Below are 18,323 nucleotides of genomic sequence, written 5' to 3' on the forward strand. Positions count from 1 at the left end.
CTCAAAACGCTTGAACATCAAATTTGCTAATTTTTGCTTTTGTGCCGACAAATACATAAAAAATGTGTCAAAATATCCACCTTGGAAATTATGTTCGAAGTTATTTCTCTGTCAGTTATTTCTTAAGTGAAAGTAAACAGTTGAGGAAAAAAATGGGATAAGTATTATATTGGATGCGTTCATCGTCTCTTAAAGTGACCGTGCCTAATTTAGCTACTGGCTGCTGTAATGTTAATCCAAGAAAATGAAAATGAAAATCACTCACTGCTCTTGACTGAATTACTTTTTAGTTCTCTTACGAGAGTTCTCTCGTACTGCGTCTTAGCTAAGACGCTATGGGAAAAGTCTCTTTTCACGAAATACTGAAGCAAAAAATTATCCTTAATTTTGAATTGTTGTAAAGCGCATTTGCAGCAGCACGCAGCCATAGGCGAGACGGCTCGCTCGCTCATTGGCTGGTCTGCGGCAACTGCACAAGCCTATCGAGTGCAGGCTGATGCAACATCAGACCAATGAGGGCGCTTCGCGCCCTTCATGCCACTTCCCACCGAAACGGGTGTGGCCTAGCCCTATAAAGGGAACCCGAAAAGGCTGACTCACCTGATTTTTCATCTCTTCAGCGAAGCTTACGCATCGCTGGATCACGAGAGGAAGCAAGCGCCGTCTGATAAGCATCTCAGCGGGACGAGCCATTTCTGAAGCCGCTGGCCTACGCCGCCTTCCACTGCCGTTCCTGCTGTGCGTTCCGGCGCCTATATCCTTTTCTGTATCCTCGTGTGTGTTCGCCCTGCGACACACACTCATAAAAGAGCTGCGTCTTTTAAAAGATGCCCTCGTGCGGCTCGTGCAGAGCCCCGCTCAGCGAAGGAGACCGTCACGTCATCTGCGTCTCCTGCCTGGGTGAGGATCATGCAGCGCTCGCGCTCGCTGACGGCGGCTGCCCTCACTGCGAGCTAATGCCGATGGTTACTCTGAGGACTCGCCTGGCATTCTTCTCCGAGCCTGCATCCCCCGCTGCGCCGCAGCGCCGTAAAAAGCGCCACTCCCAGCGTGTACCGGAACCGCCTCCAGCTCAACCGTGCTCGCCGGTTCTCCCTGCTTCACCGGCCTCCCCTGCATCGCTTCCCGATGGTCAGCGCCCGCTGTCTGCTGCCGCGTCCTCCAAGGAAGTGGATCTCAGGGCCGCGTCGGGGGAAGAGGACACGTGCTCTCTGCTAGCTTCGGGCAGTGAGGGTTGGACGAGCTCCGGGGATCTCACGCCTTCTGCTCTGATGCCCAGCAGACGGGCTGATATTGAGAAGGAGCTGATGCGAGTGCTCACGCTGGCCGCGACGAGTCTCGGCCTCGAGTGGTCTGCACCAGCGCCCCCCTCTCGTTCCCGGCTGGATGGTAGCTTTCTGCCAGATGAGCGTACTTCTCCTAGCTCAAAGCCCACCCCGTTTCTTCCTGAGCTTCACGAAGAAGTGGCCAAAGCTTGGAGCGCTCCATATTCGGCGCGAACTCGCTCGTCTGTTTCGGCAGCATTCTCCACACTGGACGATGCTAAAAACAGAGGCTACCAGTCACTTCCGCCGGTGGAACAGGCTGGACGGCTGACGAAAGCGGCGTTGCCATCGAAAGCCTGCCGCATGACGTCATCTCTGCTCGCACGGATCTTCTCTGCTGCTGGGCAGGCTGCATCTGCGTTGCACACCATGGCCACGCTGCAGATTTTCCAGGGTGATCTCCTCCGCAAGCTGGATGAGATGGGACCTGAAGCGATCTGTCTCGCGGATCTGAGGAGTGCTTCGGATCTCTCCCTCCACGCTACTAAGTCCGCTGCACAGGCCATGGGACGGGTTATGGCTTCCGCTACTGTGGCTGAGAGACATTTGTGGCTAACGCTTTCGGACATGGCAGAGTTCCTTGACGCACCGCTGACTCCTGCTGGCCTATTTGGATCGTCTGTCAACGAGTTCGTTGAAAGATTCGTTGAGGACCAGAAAGCGTCGCAACCTTTTAAGCACTTCTTGCCGAAGCGCTCCGGTTCTGCAGCGAGTCGCGCTAGGCCGGCCCCGCAAAGCTCTCAGTCACGGCCCCCGCCTCCAGCTGCTTCATCGCGACAGCACCAGCAACGCAGCTCGGGACCCCGTTCTTGCTCTACCAGCCGTCGCCCCGCGCCGCGGGAGACGCGGCAGAGGATTACGGTGAAGCCGGAAGCCCCGAAGTCATCCTAGCACTTCTAGGAAAGCGCCGGTGTATGAGTTCCGCTGTAGCCGAGCTCCCACCCAAGCGCGCCGCTGTTTCAGTTCCAGGAATTGTGAATGTCTCAGCGTTTTCTGCAACGCGCAAGCCCGCGCAGTTGCCCACTTGCCTGCACGCAAAAGCCGTTATCACGGCTACCCAGATATTTCCCGAATAGAGTGTAATTTCTGGTGTCCCGGCCACGGCCGATGGTGCTATAAATGTAGTGACGATGCCCACTCCTCAGTGCCCATCTCCGCATATAAGCACAGCCCTGCACACAGGGCTCGCGCCCATAAGATCGACTCAGATCGATCGCGCGCACTACATAGTAAACGTGCCCACTCCTCAGTGCCCACAAACACTATGTCACACACGGCGCGTGGTTTCTGTAAAAACGAAACCCGTGGACGTACGCTATGCCCAGGCAGACAGCGAGTCGAAAGCAGTAAATGTGCACGCTTACAGCCCACAGTTACTCGCAGACATCACGAGTCCTACGGGACCCGCTCAGCCCTCCCTCACTCGGTTAAGCACCGTGGCGGGGTCGAGGAAGAGCGATCTGCCCGCTGTGATCAGCGAGCTCCCCGCCTCAAACGCTGCAGCCATAATGCCCATGTGGCAGCACATCGAAGCGCCGCCGTTGCCCAGTCAACAGGGCGCGCTTCGCATCCAACCCTTAGCCATTCATGCACATGCATGGTCAGCGCTTCCAGGGGTTTCGGATTGGGTGCTAGACATTATAAAGAGAGGCTACTCGCTACAGTTTTTTCGACGCCCTCCGCGCTTTTTAGCGCGCGTCGAAACTACGGTCAAAACAGAAGTAGCACACCTACTTCGGGCTGAAATATCAAAACTGTTGAGCAAAGGGGCTGTGGAGCCTGTATCTCAAGCTCAAAGCGAAGGGGGGCTGTACAGCAGATACTTTCTAGTGCCCAAGAAAGACGGGGGTCTCAGGCCCAAACTGGATCTAAGACAGCTGAACAAGGCATTGGTGAAACACAGTTTCAGAATGCTTACAACCAGGAAACTCCTCGCGCATATTCGCAGAGGGGACTGGTTCATGTCGATGGATCTGAAGGACGCGTATTTTCAAATACAGATAGCGTCACGTCACAGGCGATACTTGAGATTCGCCGTCGAGGGCCAGACATACCAGTATACAGTCCTGCCGTTCGGCTTGTCCACGGCTCCTCGTACGTTTACGAGGTGCATGGACGCAGCGCTCGCTCCTCTCAGACTCAGAGGCATGCGAGTGCTGAACTATTTGGACGACTGGCTGATTCTGGCTCAATCACGATCAGAGCTCGTGGAGCACGGGGCCATTTTACTCGATCACCTCGAGAAACTCGGTCTCAGTGTCAACTGGACGAAGAGTTCGCTGAACCCCAGTCAGACGATACTGTTTTTGGGTATAGTTCTGGACTCACGTTCCATGACGGCGCGGCTGTCTCCACAGCGCGCGTTGGGCATTCAGCGCGCAGCGAGCTCTCTCCGCTGCGGCGCGACCTTCTCGCTCAGAGAATTTCAGAAGATGCTAGGTCTCATGGCCTCAGCATCTCCAGTTCTTCAGTTGGGCCTGCTCCGCATGCGCCCCCTGCAGTTCTGGCTGAAAGCGCGAGTACCGCGAAGAGCGTGGATATCCGGTCGGTTGCATCTCAGGGTCAATCAAAGCTGTGTTACAGCCCTGAAACCCCGGACAGCGAGGACTGGTACCAATCAGGTGTAAGCCTGGGGACTTCCTCGAGAGTGAAGATGGTGTCGACAGACGCCTCCACTTCAGGATGGGGAGCGCTGCTCGAGGGCAGACCGTCCTTTGGCCTGTGGTCAGAACGGGAAAAGCTCCAACATATCAACTGTCTGGAAATGCTGACAGTGGAGAACGCGCTGACGCGCTTTTGTCCCCGAATCAAAGGCCACCACGTCTTAGTCCGTTCGGACAACATGTCTGTGGTGTCCTAAATAAATCGCCAGGGCGGTCTAAGGTCCCGAAACCTGTACAGGCTGACAGATCGCCTCCTGGTTTGGGCTCAGCGCATCTTGCACTCGCTGAGAGCAGTTCACGTGCCTGGGCTACAGAATCTGGGTCCAGACAGGCTGTCCAGAAGCAACATTCCCACGGGCGAATGGTCTCTACACCCGCAGACAGTCCAGCTGTTGTGGGAGAGATTTGGCAGGGCGGAAGTGGACCTCTTCGCGTCCCACGAAAACGCTCACTGCCCCGCGTTCTTTTCCAAGAACGAAAGCGCGCTGTCACGGAGGTGGCTCTGTCTCCCTACTTCCACAGGTGATAGAACGGGTGAGGGAAACGAGATGCTCAGTACTGCTTGTAGCACCACTTTGGAAGAACCAACCATGGTTTCCAGATTTGATGCAGCTAGCAGACACTGCCCCGTGGCCAGTGCGGCTGAGGAGGGATCTCCTCTCGCAGGCCAGGGGATCGATTTGGCACCCTCAACCAGAGTTGTGGTCCCTCCATGTGTGGGCGCTCAACGGTTACCCGCTGATCTCTCAGTGGGAGTGCTAAATACCATCACTCAGGCTAGAGCTCCGTCGACACGACGGCTGTATGCCTCGAAGTGGTCGGTGTTCTCCAGCTGGTGCACAGCTCGGGGATGTTCACCCCTTAGTTGTGAGGTGACGGAGGTTCTCTCCTTCCTACAGGAGCTGTTGGATAAGGGCAGAAACCCCCTCCACGCTCAAAGTTTACGTGGCGGCTATCGCAGCGTTTTCTGAGACAACGCTCGGTCAGTCCATAGGAAGGAACGGTTTTGTCATCCGCTTCCTCAGAGGAGCTAGGAGGCTGAATCCTCCCAGACCTCCGTCAGTCCCTGTATGGGACCTCTCAACGGTTTTGGAGGCCATGAAAGGTTCCCCTTTCGAGCCTATCCGAACCATTAGCCTCAAGCATCTGTCATTCAAGACAGTGTTCTTGTTGGCTCTCGCTTCAGTGAAGCATGTGGGTGACCTGCACGCGCTCTCTGTGAGCCCGACGTGCTTGGAGTTTGGGCCTAATGACTCAAGGGTCATACTCAAACCTAGGCACGGTTATGTGCCTAAATCCCTCAACACGCCGTTTCGGGCTCAGGTTATTTCCCTGTCTGCCCTTTCGGTGTCAGGAGAGGATGGAGACTCGAGTCTTCTTTGCCCCGTTAGGGCTTTAAGAGCTTATGTGTCTCGCTCCGCTGTCTTTAGACAGACTGAGCAGCTGTTTGTCTCGTTCAGTGGACGTTCCAAGGGAATGGTTGTTTCGAGACAGAGCCTGTCCAGATGGATAGTTGACGCCATAGCGTTAGCTTACGCTTCCAGGGGCCTTCAGTGCCCACTGGGCGTCAGAGCACACTCCACAAGAGGTGTCGCCTCGTCGTGGGTAGTGGGATCTCCTTACAGGATATATGTATGGCGGCAGGATGGGCCTCGCCGTCTACATTTATCAGGTTCTATAATCTGGAGGTTCCCGCCCTGCAAGCAGGGCTGCTGTCGGTATAGCCGAATCAGGGCCCTGATTGGAACTCTGAGATCGCAAGAGCTATGCGCTGCCGACTGTTATATGGGCAGTATTGCGTAAGACCCGCGTAACCACATGGGTCAGGCCTTGCCTTGACTGTGTGATGTCATATTGCCGTGCCTACGGACGCTGCTAGATATGGGACGGAGGCCCCCCCCCCTCCTGTTCTGGACTCTCTGTGAGTCCCTCAGGTGACTGTGCACTGTAAATCCTGGGCGTTGCTTCCAGGTTTATTGGTGCGTGATCCCTGAGCGCACGGCGCTTTACATGGGGTTCCAGTAGCGTCTTAGCTAAGACACAGTACGAGAGAACTCTCGTAAGAGAACGTACTCGGTTACTAACGTAACCTCGGTTCTCTCTAGAAGAGGGAACGAGTACTGCGTTCTCTGCCGTGTGCACGATTCACTCTGGTTCGCTTCGGCGAGGAAATAAATCAGGCGAGTCAGCCTTTTCGAGCTCCCTTTATAGGGCTAGGCCACACCCGTTTCGGCGGGAAGTGGCATGAAGGGCGCGAAGTTGCATCAGCCTGCGCTCGATAGGCTTGTGCAGTTGCCACAGAGCAGCCAATGAGCGAGCGAGCCGTCTCGCCTATGGCTGCGTGCTGCTGCAAATGCGCTTTACAACAATTCAAAATTAAGGATAATTTTTTGCTTCAGTATTTCGTGAAAAGAGACTTTTCCCGTAGCGTCTTAGCTAAGACGCAGTACTCGTTCCCTCTTCTAGAGAGAACCGAGGTTACGTTAGTAACCAAGTACGTTTTAACAGTCAAACCAAAAATTATTCAGACACCAGATATAATTTTAATATATATATATATATATATAGCAAAAATGTAATAATGTGAGAAATGTTGAAGGTGTCTGAATAAATGTAGGTTTGATTGTATATTTCATTTTTACATTGAAGACTATCCAGTGCTATTTTACATTTAATTATTTGGTTTCTGTACCTTGACACCTACAAACTTGAAAAAAAACTTATACATTGTGTAAATAGCACAAATAAATAAAAATAAACGAACATACAAATTAAACAATTTCAAACAGGGACCACTGGTACAACCTTCACCGGGTCCCCGCTGACCCCAGCTACAGCCCTGCTCACGCCTGTTTCACACATACTCCATCTGCAGTGCGTATGCAGTCTGTGTGCATCACTTATGTGGTGCAGCACGGACTCGATGTGCTTTCACACAGGACGTGTTTGCAGTCCGCTACTCGGTACGTAAACGATCGCTGCACTGCTGCAGACGCAACGCTCCTGGAACGCAACTGGAATCCATTAACATGGGTGCGTAAAAAAATATGCAACGCATACGCACTGCAGACGGAGTATGTGTGAAACAGGCGTAAGGTTGTTTGCACCTTGTGCAATGTGGAATTAGTTTACAGCTTTTTCAAGCAGTTTGTGATGCATTTTGGAAACAGGAGATGAGCCCCTGCACCACCTAGCTTGATAAACCCCTTCTCAAAGACTTACTGTTTGTTAATTTTATTTGGGTAACACACATATTCCGAATGCCTTCGGCAGAATTCAAATGAGCCATTTTAATCTAGATTAATCTAGATTAATTTCAAGATCAGTGAGATTAATCTAGATTAAAAAAAAAATATATATATATATATATATATATATTACACACACACAGGTGCAGGTCATATTTATTTCACGAATTCCATTAAAAAGTGAAACTTGTATATTATATTAATTCATCACACACAGACTGATATATTTCAAATGTTTATTTCTTTTAATTTTGATGACTATAACTGATAACTAAGGAAAATCCCAAATTCAGTATCTCAGAAAAATAGAATATTAGTTACGACCGATACAAAAAAAGGATTTTTAGAAATCTTGGCCAACTGAAAAGTATGAACATGAAAAGTGTGAGCATGTACAGCACTCAGTACTTAGTTGGGGCTCCTTTTTGCCTGAATTACTGCAGCAATGCAGCATGGCATGGCTCGGGTGTTATGAGAGCCCAGGTTGCTCTGATAGTGGCCTTCAGCTCTTCTGCATTGTTGGGTCTGGCATATCGCATCTTCCTCTTCACAATACCCCACAGATTTTCTATGGTCAGGCGAGTTTGCTGGCCAATTAAAAACAGGGATACCATGGTCCTTAAAACAAGTACTGGTAGCTTTGGCACTGTGTGCAGGTGCCAAGTCCTGTTGGAAAATGAAATCTGCATCTCCATAAAGTTGGTCAGCAGCAGGAAGCATGAAGTGCTCTAAAACTTCCTGGTATACGGCTGTGTTGACCTTGGACCTTAGAAAACACAGTGGACCAACACCAGCAGATGACATGGCACCCCAAACCATCACTGACTGTGGAAACTTTACACTGGACCTCAAGCAACATGGATTGTGTGCCTCTCCTCTCTTCCTCCAGACTCTGGGACCCTGATATCCAAATGAAATGCAAAATTTACTTTAATCAAAGAACATAACTTTGGACCACTCAGCAGCAGTCCAGTCCTTTTTGAAGTGAGATGCTTCTGACGCTGTCTGTTGTTCAAGAGTGGCTTGACACAAGGAACGCGACAGCTGAAGCCCATTTCTTGCATACGTCTGTGCGTAGTGGTTCTTGAAGCTCCAGCTGCAGTCCACTCTTTGTTAATCTCCCAAACATTTTTGAATGGGTTATGTTTCACAATCCTCTCCAGGGTGTGGTTATCCCTATTGCTTGTACACTTTTTTTCTACCTCATCTTTTCCTTCCCTTCGTCTCTCTATTAATGTGCTTGGACACAGAGCTCTGTGAACAGCCAGCCTTTTTTGCAATGACCTTTTGTGACTTGCCCTCCTTGTGCAATGTGTCAATGGTCATCTTTTGGACAACTATCAAGTCAGCAGTCTTCCCCATGATTGTGTAGCCTACAGAACTAGACTGAGAGACCATTTAAAGGCATTGCAGGTGTTTTGAGTTAATAAGCTGATTAGAGTGTGGCACCAGGTGTCTTCAATATTGAACCTTTTCCCAATATTCTAATTTTCTGAGATACTGAATTTGGGATTTTCCTTAGTTGTCAGTTATAATCATCAAAATTAAAAGAAATAAACATTTGAAATATATCAGTCTGTGTGTAATGAATGAATATAAAAGTTTCACTTTTTGAATGGAATTAGTCAAATGAATCAACTTTTTGATGATATTCTATTTATATGACCAGCACAAGTTTTTTTTTTTTTTTTTTTTTTTTTTTTACATATAAATGAAAAGATATTCTTTCTATGGCTTCTAGATTTCAACTAATATTTTACATTTCCAGTGACTAGTATCAGTATTGTGTACTGCCCAATCCTGCTTTTTTTAAACGAACAGAATTAGTGTTTTTTTTTTTTTTTTTTTTACTGTGCAAAAGTAAACTGCTACTGACTGTCATAGAACTCACATGATCCAAGTTAGCCATTACAGGGCTTAAAACTGTGACCAAAACGGTGGCATTTGCAACCAAAAACAAAGTTTTTGTTTAGGTTGTCACTGGTGACTAGGCCTATGTATTTACATGTTATAAAAATGTGCATCTAATGCCTTTTTTCCTGATTGTTCTGCGATCACATCAATTGCTATGTTCACGTATTAAACTGAGATGATGCACATCAAAGCTTAAGTGGGGAAAAACAAAAATAAGAAAAAATAAGGGGTTTCAAACAGTCCTTAACTCTGCTGCACAACATCGCTGACGGCCAAATGATAAACACAGCTCAGATGAGCAATGTGAGAGAGCTCGACATGACCGAGACAAGTGAAAGTTCATAAAAGCAGCAATTATTTCATGCACAACTTCAACAAACTACAACAGGTAAAGCTGCCAGCTGTGTGGATCCTGGTAATATAGTTAAAAATTCTTAGAATAGAACTTAGGTCTATGCTGTGTTATTATGTGGACTTCATTATTTGAAGCGCACTTGCCATCAAGTAATTGCAAAAAGCTTTGTTAAAAAGTTTTAAAATAATTCAAAATTCATAAAATACAAATAATAAATACAGGCTTTTGAATTCGGAAGGCGATCGCTTTAGCGCCTCAGTTCAAGCAGCAAGTGAACCCATTTTATCTTTCTCTTTACTACTACAGTACATAATGAACATGAATTAACATCAAAGGATAGACTATTTTATAAGACAGTCTACAATACAACTTTACAATCTTATCAGTCAGCTAGAATAATAACTAGGCCTATAAAGAGGAGCATTTTGCTATATTTATGTGCTATTGCATTTTTAATATTTTTACCTAACCTGTTGTCTACATGATTCAACACCTCCTATAAAATTGCATTTTATTAATCCTCTTGTTAGGGCTCAAGCCCTGTTGTTTTCCTTAGGATTATTAGGGCTCAAGCCCTTTAGTTATTTTTAAGAGTGCTTGTTCATCTGCAGTAAGTCTCTAAGATGTTTCCTGTCAGATGTCAAATAGACATTTATTAGAATGCATGTAAAAGTGCCTCGGAGCCTTTTATCAGAATACACAGCACATGATTCCCAGATCTTTAGCAGACGTCTTACATGTAATAAATATATTACATCTGTTAAAATGTACTTTTCATTCATAATGTCTAAATATAATTTAATGAATACAAAAATATATAGGCTACACTGTAAAAAGTTTAACTATTATTTACTCAATTTTATTGGTGAAACATTTTTACACTCAAAAAAATTGAGTAAATTTTAAAGCTGTGAAATCAATGAAATATACTGTATGAATTGAGTAAATGCAAGTAAAAAAATTAAGTAAATCTGAGTAACTGCATCTGGTACATTAACAAATAAAATTGAGTAGAAATAATTGAACATTTAAAAACAATATTTATGAGTAATATTAACTGTTTTTATTAATGAGTAATATTAACTTTTTATTTTCTCTAAACCTTTGTAAAATAGTACTCCACACAACCACCAGTATACATGACATTGGCCTTTATTGTCAATGAGTACAGCAATACAGCACATTTTACACTGTATACAATATTGCCTACATTTAAACTCATTTAACAAACATTTTATAAGTAAAAATTAAATATTTAAAAATTCAGGTAGCCTAATTCAAGTGTAATCAAATCAACCCAATATCCACCGGATCAGCGCTGGTCCTCGTGCCGGAGACGGACTCGCCTCTGCGGGTGAACTTTGAACTTCATACCGCCGTCCTGCGTTTCACTCACAGCCGATAGATACTGCGAGTGACTGACATAACCTGCCAATAAACAAACAGTGACAGTTCTGAGGACATTTTATCATCCAAATGATAATAATTATATTTATTATCATTAGGAATGAAGTCATGTGTTTATGCAAAGCGTTTCAATCATGCAAAAAGACAGGCGCGACTCTCGTTTAGGTGTCGAATTACGCCTCTGTATGTTGTTTTGCATTAAATATGATTTAAAGCACAGTAAAGATTTTATAGATAAAATAAAACATACACAAACCTGAATTTCACAGAAGAAATGCACCAAATCTGCGATGCTGAGAAGAGAGCTGTTGTCTGGAGACTGGAGAGTTCAAACTGCCCAGCGCTCACCGACTCAACCAACCTTCGAGTTGTCGTCAGGTCAGAGGGTGGGGGAGGGGTGCATTGTTTTAATTGAGTAAACTTACTCAAATTTTAAGAGTGTGTTAAATATATTAATAATATTGATTTGAATTAAGTAATATTTTTGTTTCTTGAAACAGATCAGTTTAATTCAACATTCTCAAATATTTTGATAGAAATCTCACAAATATATTAAGTATATTATAAAGAAATAATTGGTTAGTCAAATACTAAATTTTATTGAAAACAACTTAAATATATCTGTAAATTTTAGATAAAATGAACTGTTGGATTTTTACTCAATTAATTTGGTATGTTTAACTCAAACAATCAAGTACACGATATTCAGAGATTTTATTAAGTTAATAAAGTTAAAAATTTCTGTAATATTTACTAAGCCACAGAATTATTTTTTACAGTGTATATTAGGGAGTGGAAATGATCTATAAGTACTACCTATAAGAACTAGTGGTTATTAAATATATTACATATACACACACACACACACACACATACATACATACATATATATATATATATATATATATTTTTTTTTTTTTAAAGTAAGCGTTTTCTTTTCTACATTTTAAAACTTTTAGTTTTATACATGTGGGAAACCTATTAAAGATAAACATTATAAATAACTTTAAAATTCAGTAATACTTAAAGCATTGAAGTGCTGGGAAAAGTTGTGTGTAGCATTTAAAATCACTAGAAACCATTAGACAATTTCTGCCACAAGTTGTTCCTGTAGTTTACTGTTAAATCCATGGTCAATGGTGGACATTTTGTGTTTATTTGAACAATGTTCTTTCTGGTGTCCACATCAGTGGCGTTTGTTCCGATATCAGCTTTAACAGAATTCTTTGCTGAATTTGAATGCTTCTAACAAGATTTCGCAGAGATGTTATTGATTCTATGGGGAATTCAACTGCTTTCTTCACACTGTATCTCCCAGCGCTGTGTATAACGGTGTCTCGTGATCAAGATCAGCCAACGGCTCTGGCTCCAGATAAACGGTCTGCGCAGCCCTAAGTAGTAGCAAGCCCAGATTCTGTGGAAATTGTGGCAATTATGAAAATTTGTGATCTTTTGCAAAAATTTATCAGAAAACTTGCATTCACCTTGTTTTTATTACTGAATAGAAGCAAGTTCTCGTACATGTTTGGCAGCAAGCCAGCCGGTTACCCTGTTTGTTTCAGCGCACGCCAACGAACACATCACATGATATCGCTCAGGTCATACTCTCAACATATAAATAAATCCACGCAAATTTTACAAGAAAGGCCTGCACTAAACACAAATTGAAAATCTAATAAAAATTGGGTTCAAAAATATAATACCTCATCAGATGATGTTTATTACTTTTTAATGCCCTTAATTTTGGCTAATTTCATTTACTACCTTTTACAACCCCACGGACACCCTGAAATAAATCCAGCCAAAAATCCAGCCATAAATCCATCTCGTCCTCGTATGCAAGCATGCACGCACATGATGTAATGCACTAGATGCTGAATTTTTAAAAACAAATACGCCTACCGGAACGCAAAAATTCAAAATCTGACATTTTCTAGAACAGAATCCAGCAGGATTAATTTAATGTGAGAAACAGTGTTTTGCTGCAGCAGCGCCAATGTAAGCAGCTCACTTGTGCAGCACAGTCACACAGTTACGTTTGGGATAATTTTATTTTAAATGCCATAATGTCAGTTGAAAACATTGCAATTGTGTTTTAAAATACAACAACGAGCACCACAAAACCATTTAAAGAGGTGCGTTCAGCGGTCTCCGTGCCAGAAAACAGTCAACAAAGTCAAATGATGTCAAACGTACGACACACTCTCTTCATTTTATCAAATGATCATAATCACATCTATTCATTTTATAATCCTGCTACTAGCATTTTATTCAGACTAAAATCCCATTAATTCAAGTGAGAAAGCATTTTGTGTGTGTGGCTTTTGCACATCCTTTTGCAGCATTATGATTAACGATTAATTGATCGTTAATTTAAATGACGATCGATCATGAAAATAACTGATATTTTACATCCCTAGTTAAAATATAAATATAAATATATATATATATATATATATATATATATATAGATATACACACACACTCACACACACATACACCAACAGGTGAGTTTGATCAAGGCGTGGAACTAGAGATCGTCTGTGGTACCTGTATTATTTACGCCCTGCGTAAATACAGAACCTCTCATATCCCAATAAGATAATCTCTAGTTCCACCCCTTGATCAAACTCACCTGTTGGTTATCATCAAGTGTTACTTCAGAATATTTATTAGACATTTCAGTTGTGTTTGATCAGGGTTGGAGATTAATTTTGCAGGAAGGTAGCTTTCCAAGAACAGGAATGGGAACCCCTCAACTAGGACTATCATATTTTACAGTTGACATTCTGTATGTATTTATATATATGGAAAATCTTATAGCTGATGGATAGAGCATGCATCCGTTAAAAGTCTTTGTTGCTCAATAGGTTCATTAAGGCTGTGTCTCATCAGAAGATGTCGCGTTTCAGAAAAATAACCATTATAAAATTATTATGAAGACTATTACTCTTTGGAATGTAATAGCCTTTGAAACTAGAGACAGCATACATTTCTTCCATTTCAAAAAATGAGCAGGTCCAATGCACTGACCTACTTTTGAAAAGTCCAGACATGACCTAAAGGTGCCATAGGATGCACTAATACAATATTTTAACTTGTTATCTGACGTCCCCAAAGTGTGTATGCGAAGTTTTATCTCAAAATACCCCACAGATAAATGTTTTATAGCTTGTTGAAATTACCACTTTTAGGTTATGAGCCAAAACGAGCATTTTTTTGTGTTTGTCCCCTTTAAATGAAAATGAGCTGGTGCTCCTGTCTCCCTTTTCAGAAGAGTGTGGCGCATCAAGAGTTGTGCTCACAGGTAGGGCTGGGTATCGATTCAGATGTTCCAGATCGATTCGATTTCGATTCACAAGCTCTCAAATCGATTTGATTCTTGATTCGATTTTCGATTTCGATTCTTGATTCGATTTTCTATACTCGATTCTCAATTCAACTCAATCAATACAGATTTAATACAAATACTTATTAACTTTACTTTAACTTACTAACAATACTTGTTTGATGCAAGATGAAAAATTTATGCTGAAAAAAGTCAGAACAGTCGCATTCCTTGATCAAACAGGATCATGTTATTTAATTTTTAAGATAAAATAATCATACAATTGTACAAAATTTGCTGCAACATTGAGGCTACAAGCCTATGAACAATGTAGGACAAATAATACTGGCTTATTGGTGATAGTTCACCCCCCCCCAAAAAAAAATCATCATGTATGTATGTATTATTCATCATGTATAATAATTTCTTCTGCTGAAAAAAAAGATGATATTTTGAAAAATATGGGGAACCAAACTGTTTTTGGTCTTAAAATGACATTCAGATTTGTAGTATTACTACAGCATTTCACCTCTGCATTACAAATCACACAAACAGCTTTGTTCTTTTCCACAACACTATCGTTGTCATCTTGCGATATCTAAAATGCTTCCATACTTCTGACTTTTTATGTGAAGGCGGCATCAATGTCAACAAAGCACCCGAAACCGCCACTTTAAGCACTGAATGATTAAATGACAGGTTCGCCTCTCGCTCCTTGGTAACATCGTGCAAGGAAAATAAGAGTGTGACATCTAGTGGAGAAGACTAGTTATTAGATTAACGTTAATCTTGCGTTCAATGTTGGTGGAAATAAACATGAAAAAAAATGTGTGGCCTTTGAGAATCGATTTAGAATCTACCACACTTTAAAAAACGTTTAAACGGAAAAACTTTTTTTTTTACCCAGCCCTACTCACAGGCACACCAGTGTTATGGTTTAACTGGTGGTGACCATGTTACTGACCTCACATTGCTTCCAAATGCAATTTTTCACTACCACATTCTTATTTATGATTATTCTGGTAGCACTTGAAGGCAGCATTAGTGAAAACTTGCAGAGACAATGGTAGCTTTAGCAACATTAGCCTTACAGAGAGCCAAGAAGCTCTTTTTGTAAACAAAATATGATGCAAAATGCTTACTTTGTCTAGAGTCTGGACATTGGCGCACAAAGTCGATCCCTCTTTCAGAAGTAATCTTTGCAAATTCCAGTGCTAAACTGACCCTTGTCTGTGAGGCAGCCCACCTTAAAATGTTAGCACAAATGTATAGGACTTTTTTTTTTCGGGACATTTCCTTCAAAAATGAAATTTAACCACTGTCTCCTCAGCGGTCTATGGAGACTCCTATGTTCATTGGGGCATCCCAACACACAACACTTTTAATGGCTCTTTGGTGCTGACATTGTATCTCCAGCAGCTACAGCAAGAAAACAGTAATGGCAGACCACAGCTTCTTACTCAGGGCTGTGTATATGCTAATAGGGCAGAGAGTGTCACAAATGGGTGGGACTTTCCCCGAGTATGATGTCATAGTACTGAGAAAAAAACTGGAACTGCTAGTGTGGGTAGACGGTTTATGAATTATTGTGATTATAAAACAATGAGTGGATGGATTTTTACCATTATAGGCTGGTTGTTTTCACACACTGCAGCCACTCAAAGGTGTTCAAACACCTCATAAGTGTTTTTTTTTTTGTTTGTTTGTTTTTTTGCATTCTATGGCACCTTAAAACAGGAGTCTAACAGCCACCTAAACAAAATTAAACTAACTTCATCTACAAAGTCTATACAAAAGTTCTGCATTACTTCAGTGTTAAACAATATTGTGCCTAACTGTGCAGATAGAAAGCAATACATGTTCAGAAGGCTGTAGGTTGGGTTAATAACAAACAACTATTCAACTTATGTTGTTTGCTAATTGCTGTGATCAACTAAACATAGTACACATCTTCCATCTACGTGATAGTCCAATGAACACCAATTCAAACCAAATTCAACTGGATTATGTAAATGATATTGGTCACGTTGTTACAAAACGGTGTCATCAAGAATGAGACGTATGTCGCCCCTTGTGGCTGTTTCGTCAGTCTCTGAAAGTAGGTCAGTTCTTTATAAAATACCCGCTGCAATAAATTAAGTGAAAGGCTGTAACAGTGTCTTACCTAGTTCAATCGCCTTGTTGAACTTCATTATTGCATTGGATACGTCCTGTTTTTTCCAAAGACCTTCCCCTTCCAACCAGTATCGTCTCGCTTTGCTTTCCGAATTGAACCATTTTTCAATCAAGCCACTGGCAATAACATTTACTCTGAGTCCGCCCAAAGTAAATTCTCTGGGTGATTTGTTGGGTTTTAAACGGCAGCTTCTGCAGTCTTTTGAAAGGTCATCTTCCAGACAGCACTTACAAAAAGTGTGTCCACACACCAAGGACGTTGGTTCCGTCAATAAGCACTTGCAAACGCGGCATGAAAACAAGTCCAAGTTCTGTTCATCGTCTAACTCATCACTCTCAAAACATCTGCTTTCAAAGGTAGAGCCCCCGCTTATTGTCTTCCTGTCACTCTGCTCTTTAGTGCGTATCGTATGTGCTATAACTTCAACTAAAATCTGCAGTTCGTCAGGTCTCAGTGCCTGGAGGTTTGCAGCAATGCAATACGAGTCCAGCGCATCGGCTATGCGTCCCCCACGGGCTAGAGCGTCAGCTTTCCGCAGGCAGAGGCCACGGTCGGGGTGTTCGAGCTCGGCGAGCTGAGAGATATAGATCTCCGCGGCCAGATCGAAGTCCCCAGCCCGGCAAGCCTCGTCCGCAACCCCGAGCATTTCCGCACACAATCCCGGTGCGGTCGGGTTGGAGGGGTCGTGCACATAATGTTCGGTGTGGTTTTGAATCCCAGCATCCATTGTCTGCTACACCGCATAAAATGCAAATAATTGTTAAGAAAGCGGACAAAAGTACAACGTATGGGCTCGGGCTTAAATATTTAGTAGAATTCAGGCTATAAAATATCAAATATAGTCCTATTTTAGTCAACGTTATTTCACAAAAACACCACCTTTAACGCAACAAGATCGGAATACTGGCGAAAATCAATAAACATGAGACCAAAAGCTTAATGTTTATAAACACCATTCATTTCCCATTTACCACTGCTAACGTTATGTCCACCAAAAACCATAAATGACTGACTGTTCATTTCTCTGTAAAGCAAATAAATAAATAAATAAAAATAAAATAAACAGTCTAACCTCTGACAAAACAATACAACAGATCTATCAATATTTTCATGTAAGTTTGTAATATAAAAAACGAGACAAACGTATAAATGTGTCTTCAAAACAAACCAGAATGAGTTCGTTGGGGTTGTTTTGAAATTACGAGTCTCAAAACAAGTGAGCAACCGACGAAAGAGAAAGTTGATAGCTGATTTTAACACATCGACGTCAGTGCTGATGATGAATTTCTTGATCTCGGGCGAATGAAGCATATTCATGACCAACATTTAGATGACCCATTAGGTTTATGTAAGACTCAATGTCTCTGGCAGCGGCACTTTGCGTAATCCTCCCGAATTCTTTGTCTTAATATACCCTTTGAAACGGTCCTTTTCCGAGTCCCTTTCATTCTGATCATTCTAAAGGATGTCCATGACTTATACGAACCAGTAGAAACGGTAAATATTAATCAGTTGCCTTAATAAAATGGAGACAGCTAAGACGTTACCATTCGGTCTTCTCTGACACGGGAAAGAGTGATACCGTCTGCCTCACTCTCATTCACATAAGAAGCACGTGACGTCAGGATTGACGGCTCATTGGTGTGTTATGTAGCTCACTTATATAATGACAAAACAGTTGTGTAACCTAAAGGGGGCAGATATTTAGAAAAAAAGTGTGTGTGTGTGTGTGTGTGTGTGTGTGTGTGTATATATATATATATATATATATATATATATATATATATATATATATGATGGTTTTGATAATTTCATAAATTCATAAATGCTACTTACTTGCTACTTTGATAGAACATGGTCACCTAGCATCTATGCAAAATTGTATGTAATTGTTTACTTTATGTAAG

The 18,323-nt window shown here is 42.9% G+C and overlaps 1 protein-coding gene across 4 annotated transcripts in view; it reads right to left on the reverse strand.

Moving 5' to 3' along the window:
- The window catches only part of LOC132143661 (LON peptidase N-terminal domain and RING finger protein 2-like), a 141,087-nt gene extending 123,053 nt beyond the window's left edge, over nucleotides 1–18,034 (reverse strand). The window contains exons 1-2 of one of the 4 annotated variants that reach the window (XM_059554081.1): nucleotides 17,964–18,034; nucleotides 16,405–17,149 (exon numbers count right to left, since the gene is read on the reverse strand). In XM_059554081.1, coding sequence (XP_059410064.1) covers nucleotides 16,405–17,149; nucleotides 17,964–17,966 — 748 coding nt within the window. In that variant the 5' untranslated portion in view covers nucleotides 17,967–18,034. Of the gene's footprint in view, nucleotides 1–16,404; nucleotides 17,150–17,584 lie in introns of all 4 variants that reach the window. The other 3 variants (XM_059554084.1, XM_059554083.1, XM_059554082.1) reach the window with 3 other exon arrangements.
- Between the last annotated feature and the right edge of the window lie 289 nt (nucleotides 18,035–18,323).

Source organism: Carassius carassius, chromosome 7 (genome assembly GCF_963082965.1).
Source record: "Carassius carassius chromosome 7, fCarCar2.1, whole genome shotgun sequence".
NCBI lineage: Eukaryota > Metazoa > Chordata > Actinopteri > Cypriniformes > Cyprinidae > Carassius > Carassius carassius.